The sequence below is a fragment of the Tribolium madens genome, unplaced genomic scaffold (genome assembly GCF_015345945.1).
Source record: "Tribolium madens isolate multiple individuals breed KSU strain unplaced genomic scaffold, Tmad_KSU_1.1 Scaffold_97;HRSCAF=244;Tcas5.2_LG3a, whole genome shotgun sequence".
NCBI lineage: Eukaryota > Metazoa > Arthropoda > Insecta > Coleoptera > Tenebrionidae > Tribolium > Tribolium madens.
The window spans coordinates 1899946-1921553 of record NW_025401069.1 but is presented as its reverse complement, the minus strand read 5'-3'; the positions used below and the strand labels follow the sequence as shown (position 1 = coordinate 1921553).

Sequence of the window (21608 nt, the reverse complement as noted above, 5' to 3'; positions counted from 1 at the left end):
GTGTAAAATTTAAACTCTCATAACTTCGAAATTTTTATATACAGGCTGCGCCAGAACTCGCGCCCCAGAGAAAATTTTCAAGTAAGGTAAGATACCAGGAACATGAAAAAAATGTTTAAAAAATTCTATCTAATTTTGACATTTATTTTTTGACATTTGACATTTTTTTATATCTATTTAATGATACTGATAATCTTGTATATGTTTTTTTACAATTATTTAGTAAAGGGACAAAAATTTTGCCAATAAAAGCCACAAATGACATTGAACAGAGTCACAATTTAGGATACAGCTTCCTTGTTTCCTCTTTTAATAGCCTATAGCAAAAAAAAACTTGGAAAATTATTTTTCCAACAGAAATTAATAGAGTCAAAGTGTAAAGTTTAAACCCTCATAACTTCGAGTGCGCGAGTTCTGGCGCACCCAATATAACTATAGAAAATCGTTTAAAAAAGTATAACTTTCTAATTTCTATACGATTAATCGTAATGAAATTTCAACTTTCATAATCACTATGCAAAAAAAAATATTGTACGCACCACGTCCCGTCCGGAGAGTGCTTTTACTGGCCTCGTAAGCTACTAGAGACTCGTCTACGACTCTTCCTGGTATTTGCTTACTCGTCTAGTAAAAGCTAACTTAGCTACGTAAATATCTACTGTTAGTTATTTTATAACAAAAATTAACAAGTTACCGATCTCTGACAATAATTGTTTCAATGGACAAAAATGTCCTTACCGTTCTTGATGTTTCGTATTTATAATAGAAAAGTAAAATTGTCCAGAAACATAGGATGCTACCTAAAAATGCTAAAATTGATTTCTTAAGTACTGGGTGGTTAGAATAAAAACGAATCCTCACATCTACAAAACGTGCTATTTCAAGCATTTTGTGTTTTTGCTTTTTCGGAGACAATGGATTAAAAATTATACCTGCCAAATTACAATTACTATAAAAAAACAAAGAAATGACATTTACATCAACTAAAAAAACTCAATACAAGAAACATTTTGTTATCATGCATTATGGTACATACGGTACTTTTAATCCGTGTTTAAATCGTTCTTCTTTTTAAATTTATATAAATAAGTAGCTTCGATTTAAACTTATTAAAAATTATTAACTTTTCTAGTTGATAAATGTTTGTAACCAAAATAATTTTCACTCCGAATGCAAAAATTGATATTTGTTTTTTACCACCCGGTGCAATTCACTTTTCTTAAATAACAATAAGCATTTATTTAGATTGTTTTGAAATTATTTTTTCCATTTGATAATTTCAGAGATGACCATTTTGGGGCACTGCCGACACGCAGATTGCAATTTTCAAGCTGTTAGGTCATAACAGTTACTTATAATGCGTTGCACAGGTGTAGGTATTCTACTATTTGGTGTGTTAATGAATTTCCATTTCAAATTTTGAGTAACGTTTGCAAATTTCCAATTTGGCAAGCAAAAATTGACACCAGATTAGCATTTTAAATTCAGTTGCAAATGGCATAAATTACTTCCAGATTCATATTGGCCTTTTTTCACAAACCAACGTGGCCATTAACATGGCAGTAAGTCGATAATGAAGTTATCCGTTCACATATTTCCCACTTAGTCTAATTGACCGTTAACGAGTACGTTTTTGTCGGGAAATATTCGGATACAGATACTTTCAATATAGCAGATATCCGTTTTTCCAGCATGTTGGAGTTTTTTTTTTTGTATTCGTTCACACGTTACGACAAAATCAGTTTGTAGAAATAAATATTCGGTGTGAATTTCAGCTAAATTGTATGAAATATTACTCCCTATACGAGGAATACAAATTGAATTCGAATTATTTTCGCTAGGATTGACTATCTACATCATTTCTTCATCTATAAATTAATATGTATGTACTTAATTACCTATATTATATAAATTTTGTAAATATCATGTTTTTCAACCAATTTTGCACATCATTATTAATAAAATAAAATAGATAATTACATAAAATGTACCATATAATAAAATTATAACAAATAACAGCACATTTTACATACATATTATTATTATAAATATAACACATACAAGTGAACAAAAATTGAGAGTTCAAGCACTTTTTAAAAAAATCATTTGCTTCCAGAAATTAATAATTAATAAAAATTAAAGTGCTATAAGACCTATAAGTGATTGTGTTTTGTACATACACTTTTGTTTTGTTTTTAATTTCTTCCAATTGGTGACTTATATGAAGATAAAAATTGAATAAAATGTAGTCAAATTTAAAAAAAGTGGTCGACAATGTTACTTCAAAAACTATTAAATAATAATTAAATAATTAAATTTATGCCAAAATACCGATCACTTTTTTTTTAATTCGACTGTAGATAAGTAATTTTTAGTTTATAGTTTTTTTGAAAAAAGATTTTATAGTGGGTTGCCATTAAAAAAAAAATTATCAACTAATTTCAGTAAATAAAGTACTCATTCATCGTCTGGTGAAACAAAGTAATTTTTATTTACTGTTTATTTTTATCAACTAATTTTAGTAGATTAAGTAGTCTTTTATCGTCTAGTGAAATAAAGTAATTTTTATCTACTGTTTATATTTAAGAAATTCTGGTATGTGAGTACAAAATAAAACGAATTATTATACACGACGATATAGATTGTTTATCTACTCGTGAAAAAAGTCCACTCGTTTCTTCGTCACTCGTAAACTGAACGTTTTCACTCGTAAATAAACAATTTCTTTATCGTCTTGTATAATAAATAACTATTTTTAACAAATAAATATAGATTAAACAAAAAACGTTTGGTTCCATACCGTTATTCACCTGGTACGAAAAACTGAAAAATAATAATAATTATAAAATTGTGATAATTAAATAATATTATAATTATTATTTAATTTCAAAAAGCAGTTCTTTAAAAAACTTGGAATATTGTTAGGACATGACTTAATATTAACAAAATTCATTTTAATAACATCAACACTAATAACTTAATTATTAAGTTGCAAAGGGAAAGATCTGTAATGAAGCTAGATTAGGGAATTTAACGTGTTTTTCTTACATTAATCTCATTTCAAACAATTCATCAACATCATTAGGTACTTGATAGCAATTAATGGTGAATCTTGCCTGAGTGGAGTGTAAAAGTTGTGGAAATTATTTGTCAGAGGATTCTGTTTTGAATGATTGTCTGCCAAATTGTTTCTTCGTCTTTTGCCGGGTCAAATAATAACAATTTATCCAGCTTGTAATTAGAGTTGTATGTGGAAAATCCTAAATATCCTTATTTAAATTGTGGGTTGCCTATCAATATCTTACTTTTTTATTTTTTATTATAAAAGTATTATTTTTTGTCTGTGCAAATAAAAGAATCATAACTTAATAACATTCAACACAAGCATTAATTAAAAGCATTGTAACTTATGCATAAAGTCCCCCGGTTCTTCAATTTAAAATTTCGCGTTTTCAGCATATCGTACGACCTTCAGGTCAGTTGTCAATTGTCGATTTTTGAGGTTAAGTAATTGAAGTTTTGTTTTATCTCTCTTATTCCATGTTTTTGCCACATTTTGTTAATTGAACTGGTTTAAAGCTATTGTTCAGTAATATTTATTCAAAATCTGTCACTATCTATATCTTACCTTATTAAATATCGTTAGACAATGGACAGTGGCATAAGTGTTAACAATTTCAGCAATGTTTGTCGCACTTGTCTTGTTGAGAATGTTGAATTGAAAGATATTTTTAGTTTGTCTGTTGATAAGATGTTAAAAGAATGTACCTCAATACAAGTAAGTTACATTTTTAATTGATTTTCAATTAATTATTAAAATTGTAGCTACAATCTGGAGACGGTTTACCAGAATTTATTTGTGAATCATGTATAAGCAGAGCCACTGAGGCTTATTCCTTTAAATTATTATGCGAAAACAGTGACCAGACTTTAAGAAACATTGTCCAAAACTCTTTACTAAAGGACGATAAAGAGAAAATGGCCGTTTTAGATAATTATGATGAGTGTAGCAATGCTGATGAACCATCACCTGAAACAATTAGAGATGATGATAAAGAATATTTCACCAATTCTCAAGATAATCTTAATGATCATTCCTACTTTGCCGACGTCACAGTTAAAAATTTAAATGAATTAGAAGGTAATTAAAAAATTAACAATTCAAGGTTTCATTTATAAGTTGCAGATATTGAGTGCAAGTTATGTAGTCAAACTTTACGCAAGAACGAAGAAAAAAACCACATGGAATCTTATCATATCGGTGATAATTACCACATATGCAACAAGTGCAAAAAAGAATTCACCGATATAAAATTATTAAAAAGGCACATGAGGACACACAAGTAACCCAATCATATTCAAAAAGAAACATAAATCTAACTCATGTTTGTAGGTTAAAGAAAAATCACAATTGCCCTACTTGTGGTAAAAGTTTTTACGGCGCTAATGACCTAACAATCCACATAAGAGTCCACACTGGAGAAAAACCCTTGACTTGCACAGTATGTTCCAAAGCCTTCGCCGACCCTAGAGGCTTAAACAGCCACATGAAAACCCACACTGGCAAAAAACCATACACGTGTAATACCTGTGGGAAAAGCTTTGCCCACTCTTTTGTTCTCACAACACACAAGAGGACTCATACTGCTGAACGGCCTTACGTGTGTTCCTCTTGTGGCAAAACTTTTATTTATTCCCATAATTTGGCCATTCATATGAGGTCACACACGGGGGAAAGGCCTTACCAGTGCCAACAGTGTTACAAATCGTTCAGTTCAAGTTCAACACTTTCTGCTCATATGATGACGCACACGGGCGAGAAGAGGTTTGTTTGTAGCGTTTGTGGGAAAAAAGTGGCGAGATCGGGGGATTTGGCAATACATATGAGGATACATACGGGGGAGAGGCCTTATTCGTGTACTTTGTGTTTTAAGCAATATCGAATGTCGTCTCATTTATCGGCGCACATGAAGTCGCACACAGGGGAGAAAAATCATGTATGCAGCACGTGTAATAAAGCCTTTAGTAATGCGAGGATTTTAAGCTCTCATATGACTATTCATACAGGGGAGAAACCGTACACTTGCACAGTTTGTAACAAGTCGTTTGCACATTATAGTTCCTTGTCTACTCACAGAAAAATTCATATGCATGACAAAAATCTAAAAAAGTAATAACTGTTTATATTATTTTATTGTAACATGTGCAGATATAAATAAAAGTATGTTTATAATACGTCTTTGGTTATGGTGTTACAACTCGCCATGTATTGCTTCATTTGGGGAATGTTGTTCATTAGTTTCGACAAAATAGCTTTGAAAGAAAATCATTTGGGTCACCCAAGACACAAGTCCAAGAATAACAGTTGTATTAAAAAGGGAAAGTAGCGACAATAACAACAAAATTACAATGTCTGAAATTATTATTAAGGAATAATACCCAGAAATTTATGAGTGGTGATAAACACCCAAGGTATTTGTAATCTAAACAAACTACAAGTACCACAACCCAATTTTTCTAAAAAGGATACGAAACATTACTCTCTCCCATTTTTCGACCATATACAATTCGGTGACCAGAAGGTACCGAAAATACCAATAATTTATGAACCCAACAATGCCTTTTCCCATTTTTTTCCACTTAAAACCCTTTTAAAGACGACACGAATTTTGAGGTTAAACACTTGCACTTGTCAAATCTAGTAACTTTGAGAAAAATTGTCGGCCCTGCTAAACTAACTAACAAAATGGCCACCTTGAGCGATGGCGTCATTGATTGTTCTCCTTCCAAAAAACCAAAATTGGACGAAAACTCTGAAAAATGTAAAGACGGCATTCATGAAACCCTCGCAGACTTGTCAACATTTCAATTAGAAAAAGTCCTACACAATAATACAAACCGAAAAACTGTGTGCCTTAAAGGAAAGTTCGCCTCCAAAAATGGGGACGCTTTAGTGCTTCTAGAGAAAACAGCTTTTGCCGAGGAGAATCTCAAAGAAGACAGTGACTATTTTACAAAGTATAGTTCATTGGAAAAAGTGTTTCATAACGACATTTACGGAAATTACAATTATTTCCCTAAAATTAACCTCAACTGTATGACATAACCTCATTTTTTTCAAATGATGAGTGTGTTTTGTAGCAATTAAAGCCACGATTATACATCCGGCCACTGAAGAGCATTTTGTGAAGTATTCGCAACAGAATTGTTGCATCATTGACGAAACTCCGGAAATTTATCAAAAAATTGTCTTGCCTCATATCACTTCACAGCAGTTTGATTTAGCCGTATGTTTAAATACGTTTTGTTGCTTTCAAATGTAATGCAAGTGTTTTAGTGGGTTTACAACATTTTGGAACGCAAATCAGAGTCTGATAGAATAGTTTTTGAAGACTCGGATCCAAACACAGGCTTTATTTTACTACCTGACTTGAAGTGGAATGGTGAAGTTGACACACTTTATTTGTTAGCTGTTGTCCACAAGCGTGATATTAAATCGCTGCGGGATCTAACAGGGGCCCACTTGCCATTACTCAAAAATATACAAAAGAAGGGCATTGTAAGTTGTTACAAAACGTAATTATGTAATATCAATTTTTGTATGTTTTAGGAAGCCATCAATTCAAAGTATGGACTTGATGGCACCCAACTGAGAATATATCTGCATTACCAACCATCATTTTACCATCTACATGTACATTTTACTTATATAAAACATGAAGCACCTGGAATTTTGGCCGAAAGGGCTCACTTATTATCTAATGTAATAAGTAACATTGAATTGTTGCCAGATTATTACCAAAAAGTGACTCTACCGTTTGTCGTCAGGGAAAACGATAATTTGTACAAAAAACTTAAAGTTTAGTCATGGACAAAAATATTTACAAAACTGTAATTTTAGAAATCAGGCCGCGTTTGCAGTCTGTTAATGTTGTAATCAATTTAATATCACCCATTGAGGTCAGCAAAATATCCCTCAATGAGGACAATTTTCAGATTATTGTTGATGAACACGTTCATACTGTTTGTTGCAAGAATTTAAAAATTGTTGTGAATTCGTTAAGCTCGTTAATTGTTACGCAAACATACATTTCGTTTCGTTTTGCTACTGTCAACAGTTCAGACGATTGGGGCAGTTTCAAAACGGAAGTTTTAAGAACCGTAGGTTCAAATGTGCACACAAACCTCGAAAATATTTTTCTAAATGTCTCAATGGAGTACGTAATTCAGTGTAAGAATTGTTCACATAATTTAAGCGAAAATGTGAAGTTTGAACGCATTTTACCCTTACCGTCGGAAAATTCCGACTCCAGTGACTGGTTTTGTCACTCTCATGGCAGCTCCAATGTTGCTGTTTTAAATCCCAAAGAATCCGATGTTTTCTATGGATCTTGTTACTGTCATTTAAGCAAACAATTGGTGCATAATGTTTTAGAAACTGAGAAATTGGTGGTTTGTAAGAGGTGTCTCTCGTGGTTAGGGCTGTTGAAAAATTCCGAAACTTTCAAATTTTGGTTCAACACAGTCGCGTTCAAGGATGAAACCATGGTTCATAGTACGTCCCCACTTAGTGATACTTTAATTGCTTTAAGGGAAATTTTAAACAGCATTCTTTTCAATACCGCAAAAATTGTTCTCTGTTGCCAAAGCGGTAAAAAACAAAACGATTACATCCTTCTCTGGATTTTAGAAAAACAGTTAAATGTACAGCTTGGGGTGAAAGATTATAAAGTGGCTAAAGTGTTGTTTAAATATGAAAACAATAAGAACGAAACTGTTAAAAAGTGGATGGAAGACAGCAATGTTGTGAGTGTTGATATTTCCAAACCTATGACTGTTGAGATTTTGAAGCATCTCTACAAATTCAATAAAATATTTCCACAGGAATTTAGTGAATCTAATAATTTTTTTATTTCGTATTTAATGATGTATGAACACGAAAAATAAATTTTCTAGAAAAAAACGTGTTTTAATGTTTAATCTACATTAAAAGAATATGATCAAATATATTCACCACAAAAATTACATAACAAAAACGTCCCAATCACATTAAAAGTAAAGAAATTAATTTATGCTAAAAACGATTCGTAAACATTTGCGCTCAATAATTGTAGTTTTTCATAAACAATTAATTGCTGCAAAAACTGATCAGGTAATGACTTTTTGGAAAAAAGGCCGTTCATTATCGGTAAAACTTTCGCCATTGGTTTTTTGACGTTGAAAGGATTCATAAACTCGTCACCTTCTGGAACTTTTTCGTGTTCTTTCACTCCATTACTTGTGTAATATTCAGATAATTGTTCTGCTAAAACCATGAATCCTCTAGTGATACAGTGGGTCGCTAAGGCTTTAACTTCATCACTGTTGAGAAGGTCCGCTGTCTCTTTTACCTTAAAATGTAATTAAATGACTGCTGCGTATTAATAGTGACCTAAAATTTACCATTTTTTCATATATTCCGTTAGAATTTGGGAGCTCTGGTAGCACATATTGACGTAAATTCTCAACAGGATTGTCATTATGTGTCGCAACGGCCGTTTGAATGGACCAAAACAGGGCCTCCAAGTCGCTCAATTTCAACTGTTTTGTCAAGTTAACAGGCTCTAGCACTTTCCTACACTAAAAATACAAATTCGTGGAAATAAACCCAACCTTTTCTACTCACATTTGTTTCTACTAATCTGCTTAACCTACTAAACCCTGTATCCATCAAGTTTTGGCAAAGGGACAAATACCTCTCCTGCATTTCTGAAGAGAGCGACGTGGGGTCCTTGTACAAATAGCCCCCGATTATACTCAACTGAATTTTTAAAGTAACCACCAGCATGACATTCGCGTAGATGGTACACGCGGCTTTGTTAAACACTAGGATTTTCAGTTCGTTCCAGAGAGCCAATTTATTTTCTGGGTTGGTTTTAAGTCGTTCTATGACTTCTTCAGTGTTGATGTTTCTCGAAATTGTTTCATTCAAAGCCACTGATAGGTTTAAAATCGTTTGGTTGCACGTCCTTCCTATACTTTCGAAATGTTGGTGCTTTCTGTTCCTGTCGAGAAATTCGAGTGCTTCTTTTTCTTGCCATTCTCTCAATTTCTGTTGGGCGTAGCGAGTGAGGAATATGGAGCCCCCAATTATGACGCCACCGATGATAAATTTATTACGGTGACGGCTGAAGAAGTTCTTCACTTTGGAAAACACGGACATTTTTATCAATTGCTAAACGATCATGTTTTGATCAAAGGTTTGCAATAACATAACCACAAATTTTACGTCAAATTTTGACACTTCGAGGTTATAGGTTAATTTTACGAATGAAATTTACTTATTTTTATTTTTTTAAGAAGATAATTAAAGTTTATGAAATATGAATTCAGATGTAACTGTTCTGCCAGGTATTTTAGAAATTGTGTTGAACATTGCATTAATTAGAAATAAACTTATTAGATTTTAATGCTGTTTGCCGCACTTGTTTACAAAGTGAGAGTAATTTAACGCCTCTATATCACTCCAAAGCCGCTGAAATGCTAATTTATTGCAATTTTTGCAAAGTAAGTAGGATACAACCGTTTACTTATTTCTAAAATATCAGTTAAAGGTTTTTGAAGATGATGGCTTACCTGACCAAATTTGTCAAACTTGCTTCGAAATGCTAGAAAAGTCTTTCAGTTTTAAGCAACTGTGCAAAAAATCTGAATCTGTTTTAGAAAAGGCTTTAACAAAAAATAATTCGGGCCAACAACCTTTATTTTCTAACGAATCTCAAGAGAAACAAACTTTTACATTAAAAAATCATCCAGAGGATTGTCACACTCAAGAAAGTTCATTAGACTCTAGTGATGACTTACGAAGGAATGAGATTTTTAACCAAATTACAGATTTACTTAAAAACGATGAAAATGCAGCTGATTTTTCAGAAGGGTATTGTGTTTTACACGTTTGATTCTTTTTTAACAAAATTCTTTAGAGAAGCACATATACAAGAGGATTTTATATCATTTTTGGATGAGCCTTTGCCGCCCCCCTTGCCATTTCAGTGTGACAACTGTAGTCACTCTTTCAATCAAGAAAATGACTTGAAAATCCACCGATCAATACACAATTCTGACTTGAGTTGTCTCGCATGTTCAAAAAAATTTAAGGGTTTGTGTGGCAAAAAATCTTTGTATATTTTAACAGTATTAGTTACAGGTCGGCAAAGTTTGAAACGGCATTTAAAAATACACCTAACTCAAAAACCACATGTTTGCAAAATTTGTAGCAAAAGTTTTTCTGAATCTTACGCCCTAGTTAAGCATTTGCGCCGTCATTCGGGCATTCCACGTGAAAAAAGACACATATGTGAAGAATGTGGACAAGGGTAATAAAAACTTAGCAAAATTTTATAATTTTTCGTAGGTTTTCAGAACCTTATTACCTGAAAGTGCACGTGCGGAAACACACAGGGGAAAGACCTCTCGCATGTCCTGACTGTGATAAAACATTTGCTGACCCAAGGTCTCTTAAAACGCACCTCATGATTCATAGTGGCGAGAGACCGTTCAAGTGCAACTATTGCTCGTAATTATAAATCTTTGCATAAAAACAGATGTGACTGCGGTTTTTACAGGAAAAGTTTTATTCAAAATGCGAATTTAACAAAGCATTTGAGAGTGCACACGGGTGAGAAGCCGTACGCTTGCGATTTATGTGATAAGAGGTTTACGCAATCTTCGAGTTTAGAAAAACACAAAAAAGTTCACAAGCGTAGCACTAGGTGAGTCATAATTGTTTAAATAATTGTACTAATTATTATTTTTAGTTTTGCGAATAAAAGCGGCTTGATGAAACACCTGCCGGTTCATACAAACGAAGAAAATGTGTCTTCTTGTGAATAAAATGTTTTAAAAATAAAGAAAATTAAAAGTTTGCTCATGTTTGAATTAGTTAGGGGATTTGTTATTTGCACTCGTTTGGTTGGTACTGGTTTTACATGATGGCTGCCATGTCAATTTTCTTTCACAATTTATCAAAAAATTTTAAAACGGGTTGTGCAAACAAGAAAGTTATTGAAGAGTAGAATTAGATCACTAAAATAAATATAAATACTTGTTGTGTGCTTAACGGACGCTTTGTAATCGAAAAAAAAACAGTGCCCAACCCATTCAATAAGGTATGTATGACGTAATTTGTTTTTCTTTCATTCATTGAAATAAGATTACTGTTATCATCGTAAATATTGTTTTGATAAGAATAAGTGTAGAAAAAGATGGTAATATCGGGTCAAATATGAATGAAATATTTTATCCATCCCGTAAATTTATCAGATTCGAGTCAAAATGGCGGAAAATTTTACTACGTCCACAATAAATTTCCCATTCATAAAGTGCATCTTTGCATGGTGCAGTTCTTTAAAAATTCCCCCAATTAATGGATAAAATTTCGTTTAATTAAAACGCAATTTCACTTAATGTAATTACCAAAACTACCGTTACTAATTTTTGTTTGTTTACACCTCTAATGAGTTAATTTTGTTTCACTAAAACACCTGTTGCCTCCTCTGTATAATTACCTTGAGTATTTTCTAACTTTTCTGTAAAAACTGTAAGGAAGCCACCTAAATACCTACTTTCCAGTGTACTAATCATGTTTATATTGTCAATTTTATTACTATTTATTACTACAAGATTTTCTATAGTTTTGAACTTTTTTATCTACTGCGCCCCCAATAAATTTTATTCCGTCTCAGCTTATTTATCTCTGCAAGTATTAACAAGTCGGGACAAGTTTATTGTCGGTCTCCATATCTCTTTGCGGTTTCGAGACTAATCAAAGCTGTAAAGTGCCATAAACACATTGTTATTGAGTTTAGTGCTAGACTTCTGTTTTTTAATTGAGGACGTATGTATATTTATATTTATTATATTAGATTAGTCACACGAGAATAAAGACGTAAATGAATATCTTCACAGGACAGGACAGGCAATGTTGTGAATATTAATGGGCGAGCAGGTAGTAAATAAATCTATTTTGAAGCCGGATTCAGTTCCAAGAAAAATGTTGGAGATAAAATTATTCGGATAAATAAGTTCATTACTTCGAATACATTTGACCTCTTAAGTGCTTCGTGTTTTAAAGGATCAAAAATGTTGTTGTGCATTGTATTCACCATTTAAAGTTTAAATTAGAAGAACTGGCGTTAGTTGATTCAATAAATACGACACCAACAAAGTAAACGAAAGTTATTTCGTGCATCAATATTTTTTGGGTAAATATTTGGCACACAATGGTATGTTTTTGCCACATAACTCAAGCGTTTATTATTTTCACATAAAAGTGTGTTTGGATAATATCAACAATTTGCACTTTGTCAATCCCTTGCTTTATTTTATATCATATCAAAATAATAATTATATTAAAAATTGATAAATTCATAGTCTATTTATTGTTTGCCGTGTTATTATTTTACGACGTAAATCACTGCAATTTTTGCCATACTACAAAAGGTTAATAAATGTTGTAGCTATCGATGCATAATTATAAATATCGCGAGAAATATCGTTAAATTACAGCACGAAAACAAAATAATTACGAATGAATGAACATTGTAACGGTCGTTGATTATGATAATCTTGCACTTGTTTTGCATGTAACATTGACATTGCCGCTATTTTTTACGTAAATAAAGTCATTTTTAATTTTTCTGTAACATCGGTCATATTTTCTTGTCCATTATTTTGATTTACGACTCGATTATGTAAGAACAAGTTCGTTATGTAAAAATCTAAGTTGTAACAAGCAAAAAACTAGTAATAATTAATTGGAATAATCAGGATGTGTAGCCTACACAGGACGTCTTAACTTGTATTCCGTTAGAGAGATAATAAGTATTGTAGATCAAACTTCTAACAGGAAATGTGTTTTTTATCAGATTAGTTTAAACCTTTCAAGTATTTATTTTTGAGGCCATGGTTACAGAGAAAATGTCTTTTAAGGGACGCTTATCGTTGACTTACATTAAAGATAAGAGCTACAGGAAATAGGGCATCAAAATTAATTTCATATCGACCAGTTGATACACACGTGAAAAGAAAAAAAAATAGTTTGTGTTTTGGTGTTCTTTTTAAATGTTAAGAGGCCTTGGTTTGATGGTAGTTTTAAAAATTTTGAAAAAAATATTGCTTGTGAACTTTTTTATTACTGATTGAAATTAATGTACAGTTGGAGACAAAATACTTTGGTCGTCACTTTTCTGACACTTTAATGTAATTCAACCTTTAACGTTAAAATAAATGACAATTTCAAATTAATGACAGCTATTATATTTTCCTATCAAAAATATGTACATAGAACTTGACAGTAACTAAAAATAAGGTTAACAGTCCTAAAGCATGCTTTACCATTTAGTGTCACTCAAGTGACATTGACGACCAAAGTATTTTGTCTCCAACTGTACTTATTTCTGTTACAATTTGTATCATACAATAACATATGTGAAATAGTATACAGTGAGCGGAAAAAATATGAAATAATCTTATTTATTAAAACTGAAAATAATTTGTTTTGACAAAAATGCTCGGCAAAAAAATACAGAATTTTCAACTTGTTGTAATGTATGTATTTTAAACTTTTCGGTTTTTGAGTAATGACGTCATTGACATTTTTTTATGGAACTTCTAATTTTTTTAACTAATTTGATGGATCTTTTAATTGTCGAAATGACAACACCAATATTTTAGATATTACAGAAAGTTTTCGAAAAATAATCATTGTAAAATTGAAATTACATCAACAAAAACAAAAATTTTAAAATATCAAGTTGAATATTGTGTATTTTTAAAAATAAAATTGATCTGTTTGAGCATTTTGTCAAAACAAAATATTTTTAGTTTTAATAAACAAGATTATTCCATAATTTTGCCGCTCAATGTATATTTTTTTAAATCGCTAAAGTTATAAAAAATAGGGTAAGCAGTTTAGGTGAAATATTTAGTGATTAATTACTATTAAAAAAATTATATGGGAGTTAATGTATTAAGATTAATAAAGGTTTACGTATGAAGTTTTTTTTATTAAATATTGTTAAAAACCGAGGTTTTGCATGGCACGCAATATTTAAAAATTCCGTTATTGCCAATGTCGATAATTATGGAAGAAACTGGCACTTAAATATGCTGACTATTTAAAATAAGTGCTAAAAATAAGTCTGTTTAAAAAGAGTGTATTTATAGCTATTTCAAGGTTACTTTTTCGTGCAATTATCCATTTTTCAGAAAAGATAAACCCGTTATCTGCACCGCCATAAATCCCACAAATCCAAAAATTTACGATAATTGTCAGTTATCAATGAAAGATAAGCGAAAAACCGATATTATCGCTTTCTTACTACCTACCATTTCCATCACCTTATCGTAACAATTTCGTTTAATTTCAGTGATCATTCAGTCAGTTCATTAGCGAGTGCGATGTAACAACATCCGTTTGTGCTCCCGATCTCTGAAAAAATGGACTCAAGTAGCAGTTCCAGCATCGAGAAATGCAACTGCGACAAGTCGGAACCGTCGCAAGAAAGTGATAGCAGTAATTCGGAATGTTCACCCAAAGATAAGAAAATCAAAATCAGTTTGACTTCACTCGGTCTGAATTTGCGTCGAGGCCGGTCGAAACGCAACAAGAAATCGAATCAAATCACACCGTCCACTTCTTCGGGTGCTGGCACCAGTAAAGAAATCACTAAGAAGTCACCGAAATGGGGAATCAAATTCAATTGCGCTAAAAAAGAACCGAAAGTGGCCTTCGTCGAAGAGAGCACGAATTGTTGCAAGTGCACGTGTTATAGAAGGACGGAGGAGCACGAAGCAGGGCCTGGAACTGTGTTTGCAAGTGAGGATAATGAAAGGACGAATGAAATAGTAGATCAGTCGAATGAGGAGGAAAATAGGGAAGAGGTACAGAATGAGAATGAGGAGGGTGAAGGGGTTAAGGGAATTTATGGAATCTCGAGGAATTCGAGCTGTTTGTGTATCGGACAGTGGGATATGCATTGGTAAGAGTCTATAAAGAAAATATTACTATTTTTAATTATAATTTGTCCTTTATTAAGAAATCCACAAAGAAATTAGATTTTTTACAATGGTTTTGCAATACTAAATAGGCAATATAATTCGTCTTTTTCTTTTAAAATGATTGTAAATTATTTTTAATTAAAAGTTAGCAGGCTCATCAATGTTTTATATTTTTTATACGACAATATGAGATCACGTTGTTACGGGTTATCATTGTAACCTTCAAGTTTTATTGCAATCTCTACAGAATTCCAGTTTACAAATAATAACAAAGTGTGTTTTTTTTAAAATTCACCAACTAATTACATATTTAGATAAATCACATTTAGCTTCAGCTAAATTTCCACATAATTTGAACAAAAAAGATTATACTAAGGTACTATGAAAATGTGATCGTTTTTCAAAAATGAATTTTTTGGAAATTATATATAGATATTTGTGAGTTTTGCAAACTTTATTAATTTTTAAAATGGCACCCTACTTGGCTTTCACCAATAATTTTTTTTTTTTTGTTTTACAAATAAGGGAAATATGTATTTGGCTGTGGAGATTTAGCTAAGACATTTAGAATTTACAGAGTGTGTCAGAACTCGCGCCCTAGAGAAAAATAAAGTAATATAAAATACGAGGAACATGGAAAAAATATTAAAAAAAATCTATTTAGTAAAGGTAAAAAAAATTGACAATAAAAACCATAAATAACATTAAACAGAGTTACAATTTAGGATACAGCTTCCTTGTTGCCTCTTTTGCTAGCCTGTAGCAAAAAACTTGGTAAATTATTTTTCCAACAGAAATAAATAGTCAAAGTGCAAAATTTAAACTCTCATAGCTTCGAAATTCTATGTTTCTGGTATCTTACCTTACATGGCATTTTTTTCTCTGGGGCGCGAGTTCTGGCGCATCCCCTGTATTTTTTGTTTGAATTGTTCTCTTTACACATTATATATTATTAATTATTACTTAATATTCGAGTTTTTAAATGGGTAGTTATAAAACGTTCAATAAACAATTTTATTTTGTTTAGTATAAAATGATAAATGTTCATTTAATTAATTTTTGGACGATAAGAAACTATAAATGGTCATTATAATATAATATTTTGCACAATAAAAATATTACATGATAAGTAAAGCACGCATAATATTTTATTGTAATTTGTTCAGTATAAAAGTGCATCCAATTTGCTCAGTAAAAATAACAAAGGTTCAAAATAACTCTAATCACAATTAGTAAAATAACATAAAAGTTAGGGAACATATTTTCAGTCTCGGTTACATAAAGCAATGTATGTGTAAGAATATTATTTATTATTGGAATTTCTTTTGTATTATTCATTATTCTTCTAAGCAGTTGCATAAACTAAATAATTACTTTCGAAAAAATAATTAGTGCAGTGTAAAGTACATATTATAAAAATTATATCGTTTTTCTACTGTGCATTTATTATTATCGCCTTGTTTTTATTTTGTTAATGAGTGTTATTTTACTGTGTGGATATTAGTTTTAATAAAATGCACAAAAATCCAACATTGTAAAATAACTTTATTTCATTGTGCTTTTTGCAATACTGCAACCGGATATGATTTTAGCTAACAAAAAATTCTATAATAAGATTGTTGATTGTTATTATTATAATTACTCTGCATAATTTGGATGCAATTTGAAGTGTAAAATGATGCTCTCCGTGACAATATGTCAACAACGGCTGTAGTACCATTTAATAGCTATTAAGACAACAAGAGTTTTATAGAAATTTTAAAATCAAATTAAAATTTAAATTTAATTAAATTTAAATTCAAGCGACCGGTAGGGATCCACCATTAATATTGGATCAGAAATTTTGGTAAATTCAAAAATTGTTATAAAGAAACTTGTTAAAATTGACAAAATGCCAAGATAAGTGTTACTTTTAAAATATGATGTGATTGATGACGTATTTTATAAAAGAGCATATATTAGCGAGAACATAAGAACTTAAATACAACATAGAAACAGTGTAAGATATTAGTATTGGAGAAAATTGTAGAAGTATAAAATTTAGAACTACTTTAAAAAAAAAGGTTGGTATTAGTAGATACTTATTAGATCTTTATAACACACAATACATTGTACCCAAATGTGACAAGAGATTAGAACAAAACAACATGGATTTATTGTATATTTATTTGTTATCAATGTTTTGCGTTTTTTTACGAGGAATGTAGTAAAATTCGATGATATTTTTTTAAGTCTACCGCCACGTCAGAATTCTGAAATTGTGATAAAATCGTGTGACACAGCGAAACTGATTTTTATATTGACATATTGAATGTAACAAAAATATGGCATAGTTTCGTTCCAAAAAATATCGAGATCATTTTTAGATAGTCTTTTCTTATCTTAAATGTACTTGAGTCAACTGTCTACATACTATAATATAAAATAATTATTTAAATTGAAATTGAAAAACTTTGTTTTATTCATTTTTGAATAGGTTTTTATTGATACAGTGGAATATTATATAAAATAATGTTCAAAATTGGTAAAATTTTTCAATCACTAGACAGAAATAAAGATTTTTCGTTGTTTTGTCGTCCTAAATTCTTGAAATTGTTTCAAACGCAAATGCCTCATGTTGATACTTCAACATTTACGATCTTATCTGTTTGAAGTGTTCAATTTGTTTAAAATTTTTATCTTGTTTATTTTCGTGTTAATAACAATTCGGGATATCATCTCAACGTGTCTCGTTGCAGGATACGTACTGTACACGAAGACTGTGATGAAGCTGCTCGGCTAGCACGCGCCCGTGAGATCGAGCAAGGCGTGGACCCCCCTGCGAACTTCCGTCCCGTCCGAAGGGTGCAACTTTTGTGTTCCGACATGGACTCGGAAGGAGGTCAAGTGCCAAGGAGGCTGCAGCTGGTCTGCCCTCCAGACCTGACCGTCGACTCGCTGCGGGCTCTTTTCCAAAACCACGTGACTCTCCGGTCATGTCCTTTGGACACCATCGCCGGCTGTCATACTCAGGTTGACTTCATCCATTGTCTCGTACCTGATCTATTGGAAATCACCAAATGCAGTTTTTACTGGGGTAAGACTAGATTTACAAATAGCCCAGTCAAATTAGACAAAAATAGGGCGATTGGTGGGAAAAAAATCCTAGAGAGTTGGATTTTTTTTAAACGCTTTCTTTTTCTTGGGTAGACATATATCAAAAGTCCCCGAAGGTGTGGGGCGAGCTCCTGGAGGGAGAGGGGGCTAAAGGTGTCTTTTTTTGTTTATATCTCGGAAACTATTACTCCTAACGGTTTTTGCCTGCTTATCAAAATTAAAGCCAACAAAATTTCATATAAAAATGGTTCCTTGTATTTTTGTTGTAAGACTAACTGTACGCGAGTTATAGGGCTGACAAGAAACATCATTTAAAAAAATGTGCTTTATCCGCATTTAAAACAGAATTAATCTTGTGATTTGAAAAAACTGAAAGCAAATTGAATTTATTGGGTGCAACACTTCATTAGATAGTCTATAAAGTCTTTCGAGTCGTCCTGATATGTTGTATCTTCGTCTTCAACTTAAACATTCAAAACCGATTTACAATCTTGTTCAATACAATATTAATAAATAGATGATTTAATATCGATGATTTAAATAAAGCTTACAGTAAATTGAATATATTGGATCCAACAGTTTATTAGAAGGTGCCACGAGGGTCTATCAAGTCTTCCGAGTCATCCTTATATGCTGAACTAGCATTTGCCTGCGACTTTGTTCACGTGTATTTCTGATATAAAATGGGAAAAAGCCCGTTCACAAAACCATTCCATAGGCTTAGGTACTCTATAAAGCTAGATAATTACCTATGTTATGTATAGGATTCAGTTATAGTAGTCTCCTTCTTCGCATGGGCTATGTTTATGGATAAATATTAAATGTTGATTTTCATAAAGTGTCGTCTAAGTGCACTTCTGCACTTTCAAAATTCGAAACTTCATGTTTCTAATTTTGTTTTTAAGCGTTTAAACTCTATTTTATTTCATTAAAATTAGAAAAGTGCACTTCTACACTCTCTAAGGATCATATTTTCTAAATTTAATGTTTTTATATCCCTTTAAATGTGTACATCGTATTAATTTTCGAAAAATCTGATTTTATTGCCCCTTTACACCTCTAAAGAATTTTATGTTTATATTGTTTAAACATTTACACCCCATTTAACCCCCTTACAGATTGATTCTCTCTTTCATCCAAAATTTTTATTTATATCTCCGTTTAAATGCTTACACCCGAGTCACCTTTCAGGCAGACTAGCTTAGTTGGGGAACGCTCTACACAAATAAATTCTTACCATATACTAATGAAATGTGTTTCAAAGGATTTTTATTGCAATTTAATGTAGACTCCAAACTTTTGAAGCCTACGGTTAGTCCTACGACAAAAATGAATAGGACCATTTTTGTAGAAAATTTTGATGCAGAAATAGACTTCTACAGAAAATTCTGCATAAATTAAATAAACGATGAGTTTGTATTTATAGACCCTCGTTACTCCCCCTTCCTTTAATGAAGTATTGGACCCAGTAAATTCAATTTACTGTCAGTTTTTTTCAAATTACAAGACTAATTCTGTTTTAAATGCAGATAAAGCACATTTTTTTAAATGATGTTTTTTTGTCTGCCCTATAACGCTTACGGTTATTCCTACAACAAAAATGCAAAGGACTGTTTTTGTAGGAAATTTTGTAAGCTTGAGTTTTGATAAGAAGATAAAAACCTATAGGAGTGATAATTTCTGAGATATAAGCAAAAAAAAAAAAACAAAAAAAGACACCTTTAACCTCCTCCCCATTCTCGAGCTCGCCCCCCACCTTCGGGGACTTTTGATATATGTCTACACAAGTGTAAAAAAAGCGTTTAAAAAAATTCCAACTAGGATTTTTTTCCACCGATTTATCTAATTTCACTGGGCTAAAATTTGTATTTTATGTTTAACATTTTTTTTTTTGATAGGTAAAATGGACCGTTACGAGGCGGAGAGGTTGCTTGACGGTAAACCCGAAGGTACTTTCCTCCTTCGTGACTCCGCCCAGGAAGAGTTCCTTTTCAGCGTGTCTTTCCGCAAATACGGGCGGTCGTTGCATGCAAGGATAGAACAGTGGAATCACAAGTTCAGTTTCGATTCGCACGACCCCGGCGTCTACACGTCTGACACAGTTTGTGGCCTTATCGAACATTACAAAGATCCGAGTAGTTGCATGTTTTTCGAGCCGATGCTCACATGGCCTTTGCACAGGAACTTCACGTTTTCGTTGCAACATTTGTGCAGAGCGACGATCGTTAATCGGTTGACTTATGATAACATTAATCTGTTGCAATTGCCTAAGACGTTGAAGAGTTATCTCAAAGAGTACCATTATAGACAGAAAGTGAGAGTGGAAAGGTTTGATGATGACATGCAGTGGCTAGATTTGAGGAAAGTATCTTCGTAATCAGTGTGTTATTGTTGTACATCTGTTTTTTTTTTTTTCGTTTAATTGGAGATTTGCATGAGTCGGAGGATATTGTGCAATAAGGTGATCTCAAAAATGGAATTTTAGATAACTCTGATAACGTAAATTGTTTTCCTCATTTTTATCTTTTTTATTTGGATTGAATCGTTGGAAACATGCAAATACCAATTAAATTGTTTTGCTTGTAACTGTCTTAACAATATAACGAAATTTTGTAGTAACATATCACAGCATAAGATTATTAATAGCCCTCCTCATAGAACAAGTACTTAATTTTGTAACTATTTTTATATTGCATTTAACTGAAATAAACCAAAATTGGATCGTTTGGGAGGGTGATGCTTTCTCAAAGGCTGTGTGCTTTTTTTAAGACATTGTCATATGATTGGTAAAAGGACTTATTTATTAATTAAAACAATGTCTCAAGCTTACAACAACTTACAATAAAACTGACAAATGACTTATTTTATAACTACCAACTATTTTGTCAATTTTTCGATTGTTAATTGTTCAGTGGAATAATACTCATTAATTATTACATTACAAATTGCTAGTCATTGAACAGTTACAGCCAAGCAATGATGAAAACGTCGATGTCCTGTTGTGTAATGGTAGTATTAAGTGGCACTAATTTTTTTCAGCTGATGTTTGGCTGTTACGTTAATTTAAAAATGTTAGGTGTAAGAAATTTTTGCAGTGTGCCAAATTGTTTGAACATGTTTGCAGTTGTGTATATTAATATATGGTTTTGCCATTTGAAAAAGGTTTTTTAAATTTTGTAACATAAAATATATATATTTTGACTAAAGTAATGTTGTAATATCAGTGTAGCAATTAGCAGTTAAAGAATGTATTTTAAATATCGAATAGCAAATTTAGTTAATAGCTTCTTAGGTAATTATTTCTAAAAGTATATTTTTAATAAAAGCATTACTTTCAATGAAAGTCCCTAATGCTTCTTATTGTTAAATGAAATGGTATTATAATGTTTGAATAATGTAAAATAATGTATTTAAAAAATGAAAATGTGATTATTAAATAATATGTTTACTTAAGTCTGCTTTTCATTACAAAA

The 21608-nt window shown here is 31.7% G+C and overlaps 6 protein-coding genes across 7 annotated transcripts; 4 read left to right on the top strand and 2 right to left on the bottom strand.

Annotated features, from left to right (window-relative positions):
- Nucleotides 1-3337: 3337 nt before the first annotated feature.
- Nucleotides 3338-10904, top strand: LOC123014805 (zinc finger protein 271-like). The gene is made up of 15 exons (XM_044414082.1): nucleotides 3338-3778; nucleotides 3826-4141; nucleotides 4187-4343; nucleotides 4394-5170; nucleotides 5713-6095; nucleotides 6142-6287; nucleotides 6338-6559; nucleotides 9360-9390; nucleotides 9443-9546; nucleotides 9588-9916; nucleotides 9963-10138; nucleotides 10187-10355; nucleotides 10394-10555; nucleotides 10605-10751; nucleotides 10797-10904. Exons 1-15 carry the CDS (start codon nucleotides 3650-3652, stop codon nucleotides 10870-10872), a joined length of 3324 nt encoding a protein of 1107 aa, XP_044270017.1. The 5' UTR covers nucleotides 3338-3649; the 3' UTR covers nucleotides 10873-10904.
- On the bottom strand, nucleotides 5175-5722 carry LOC123014373 (serine palmitoyltransferase small subunit A). Its single transcript, XM_044413448.1, has 2 exons — nucleotides 5531-5722; nucleotides 5175-5413 (listed from the first exon to the last, which is right to left on the bottom strand). Exons 1-2 carry the CDS (start codon nucleotides 5628-5630, stop codon nucleotides 5253-5255), a joined length of 261 nt encoding a protein of 86 aa, XP_044269383.1. The 5' UTR covers nucleotides 5631-5722; the 3' UTR covers nucleotides 5175-5252.
- On the top strand, nucleotides 5730-6865 carry LOC123014372 (m7GpppX diphosphatase-like). The gene is made up of 4 exons (XM_044413447.1): nucleotides 5730-6095; nucleotides 6142-6287; nucleotides 6338-6559; nucleotides 6611-6865. The coding sequence occupies exons 1-4, from the start codon at nucleotides 5747-5749 to the stop codon at nucleotides 6863-6865; spliced, it is 972 nt and encodes a 323-aa protein (XP_044269382.1). The 5' UTR covers nucleotides 5730-5746.
- Nucleotides 6868-7978, top strand: LOC123014370 (E3 ubiquitin-protein ligase E3D). The gene has a single exon (XM_044413445.1). It carries the CDS (start codon nucleotides 6868-6870, stop codon nucleotides 7945-7947), a length of 1080 nt encoding a protein of 359 aa, XP_044269380.1. The 3' UTR covers nucleotides 7948-7978.
- Nucleotides 7991-9436, bottom strand: LOC123014371 (peroxisomal biogenesis factor 3). The gene is made up of 3 exons (XM_044413446.1): nucleotides 8666-9436; nucleotides 8443-8619; nucleotides 7991-8390 (listed from the first exon to the last, which is right to left on the bottom strand). Exons 1-3 carry the CDS (start codon nucleotides 9200-9202, stop codon nucleotides 8070-8072), a joined length of 1035 nt encoding a protein of 344 aa, XP_044269381.1. The 5' UTR covers nucleotides 9203-9436; the 3' UTR covers nucleotides 7991-8069.
- A 53-nt stretch (nucleotides 10905-10957) lies between the features above and the next one.
- LOC123014855 (suppressor of cytokine signaling 5) lies at nucleotides 10958-20601 on the top strand. Of its 2 annotated transcripts, none has more exons than XM_044414143.1 (4): nucleotides 10958-11147; nucleotides 14409-15020; nucleotides 17778-18115; nucleotides 20034-20601. In XM_044414143.1, the coding sequence occupies exons 2-4, from the start codon at nucleotides 14479-14481 to the stop codon at nucleotides 20510-20512; spliced, it is 1359 nt and encodes a 452-aa protein (XP_044270078.1). In that variant the 5' UTR covers nucleotides 10958-11147; nucleotides 14409-14478; the 3' UTR covers nucleotides 20513-20601. The 2 variants fall into 2 exon arrangements, with proteins under 2 accessions (XP_044270078.1, XP_044270079.1); XM_044414144.1 differs by lacking the exon at nucleotides 10958-11147 and adding an exon at nucleotides 11742-11875.
- The last annotated feature ends 1007 nt before the right edge of the window (nucleotides 20602-21608 follow it).

What these genes read in the sequence shown, in the direction of transcription:
- LOC123014805 (XM_044414082.1), top strand. Translation starts at nt 3,650, where the DNA reads ATGGACAGTGGCATAAGTGTTAACAATTTCAGCAATGTTTGTCGCACT. An exon ending in AGGCACATGAGGACACACAA is followed by an intron (nt 4,344 to 4,393) that starts GTAACCCAATCA and finishes TCATGTTTGTAG; the next exon opens with GTTAAAGAAAAATCACAATT. An exon ending in CCCTAAAATTAACCTCAACT is followed by an intron (nt 6,096 to 6,141) that starts GTATGACATAAC and finishes TGTGTTTTGTAG; the next exon opens with CAATTAAAGCCACGATTATA.
- LOC123014370 (XM_044413445.1), top strand. Translation starts at nt 6,868, where the DNA reads ATGGACAAAAATATTTACAAAACTGTAATTTTAGAAATCAGGCCGCGT.
- LOC123014855 (XM_044414143.1), top strand. Translation starts at nt 14,479, where the DNA reads ATGGACTCAAGTAGCAGTTCCAGCATCGAGAAATGCAACTGCGACAAG. An exon ending in GGACAGTGGGATATGCATTG is followed by an intron (nt 15,021 to 17,777) that starts GTAAGAGTCTAT and finishes GTCTCGTTGCAG; the next exon opens with GATACGTACTGTACACGAAG. An exon ending in CAAATGCAGTTTTTACTGGG is followed by an intron (nt 18,116 to 20,033) that starts GTAAGACTAGAT and finishes TTTTTTTGATAG; the next exon opens with GTAAAATGGACCGTTACGAG.
- LOC123014371 (XM_044413446.1), bottom strand. Translation starts at nt 9,202, where the DNA reads ATGTCCGTGTTTTCCAAAGTGAAGAACTTCTTCAGCCGTCACCGTAAT. An exon ending in GCAGATTAGTAGAAACAAAT is followed by an intron (nt 8,620 to 8,665) that starts GTGAGTAGAAAA and finishes TTGTATTTTTAG; the next exon opens with TGTAGGAAAGTGCTAGAGCC. An exon ending in ACGGAATATATGAAAAAATG is followed by an intron (nt 8,391 to 8,442) that starts GTAAATTTTAGG and finishes TTACATTTTAAG; the next exon opens with GTAAAAGAGACAGCGGACCT.
- LOC123014373 (XM_044413448.1), bottom strand. Translation starts at nt 5,630, where the DNA reads ATGGGAAAAGGCATTGTTGGGTTCATAAATTATTGGTATTTTCGGTAC. An exon ending in ATGGGAGAGAGTAATGTTTC is followed by an intron (nt 5,414 to 5,530) that starts GTATCCTTTTTA and finishes TAATAATTTCAG; the next exon opens with ACATTGTAATTTTGTTGTTA.
- LOC123014372 (XM_044413447.1), top strand. Translation starts at nt 5,747, where the DNA reads ATGGCCACCTTGAGCGATGGCGTCATTGATTGTTCTCCTTCCAAAAAA. An exon ending in CCCTAAAATTAACCTCAACT is followed by an intron (nt 6,096 to 6,141) that starts GTATGACATAAC and finishes TGTGTTTTGTAG; the next exon opens with CAATTAAAGCCACGATTATA. An exon ending in ATATACAAAAGAAGGGCATT is followed by an intron (nt 6,560 to 6,610) that starts GTAAGTTGTTAC and finishes TGTATGTTTTAG; the next exon opens with GAAGCCATCAATTCAAAGTA.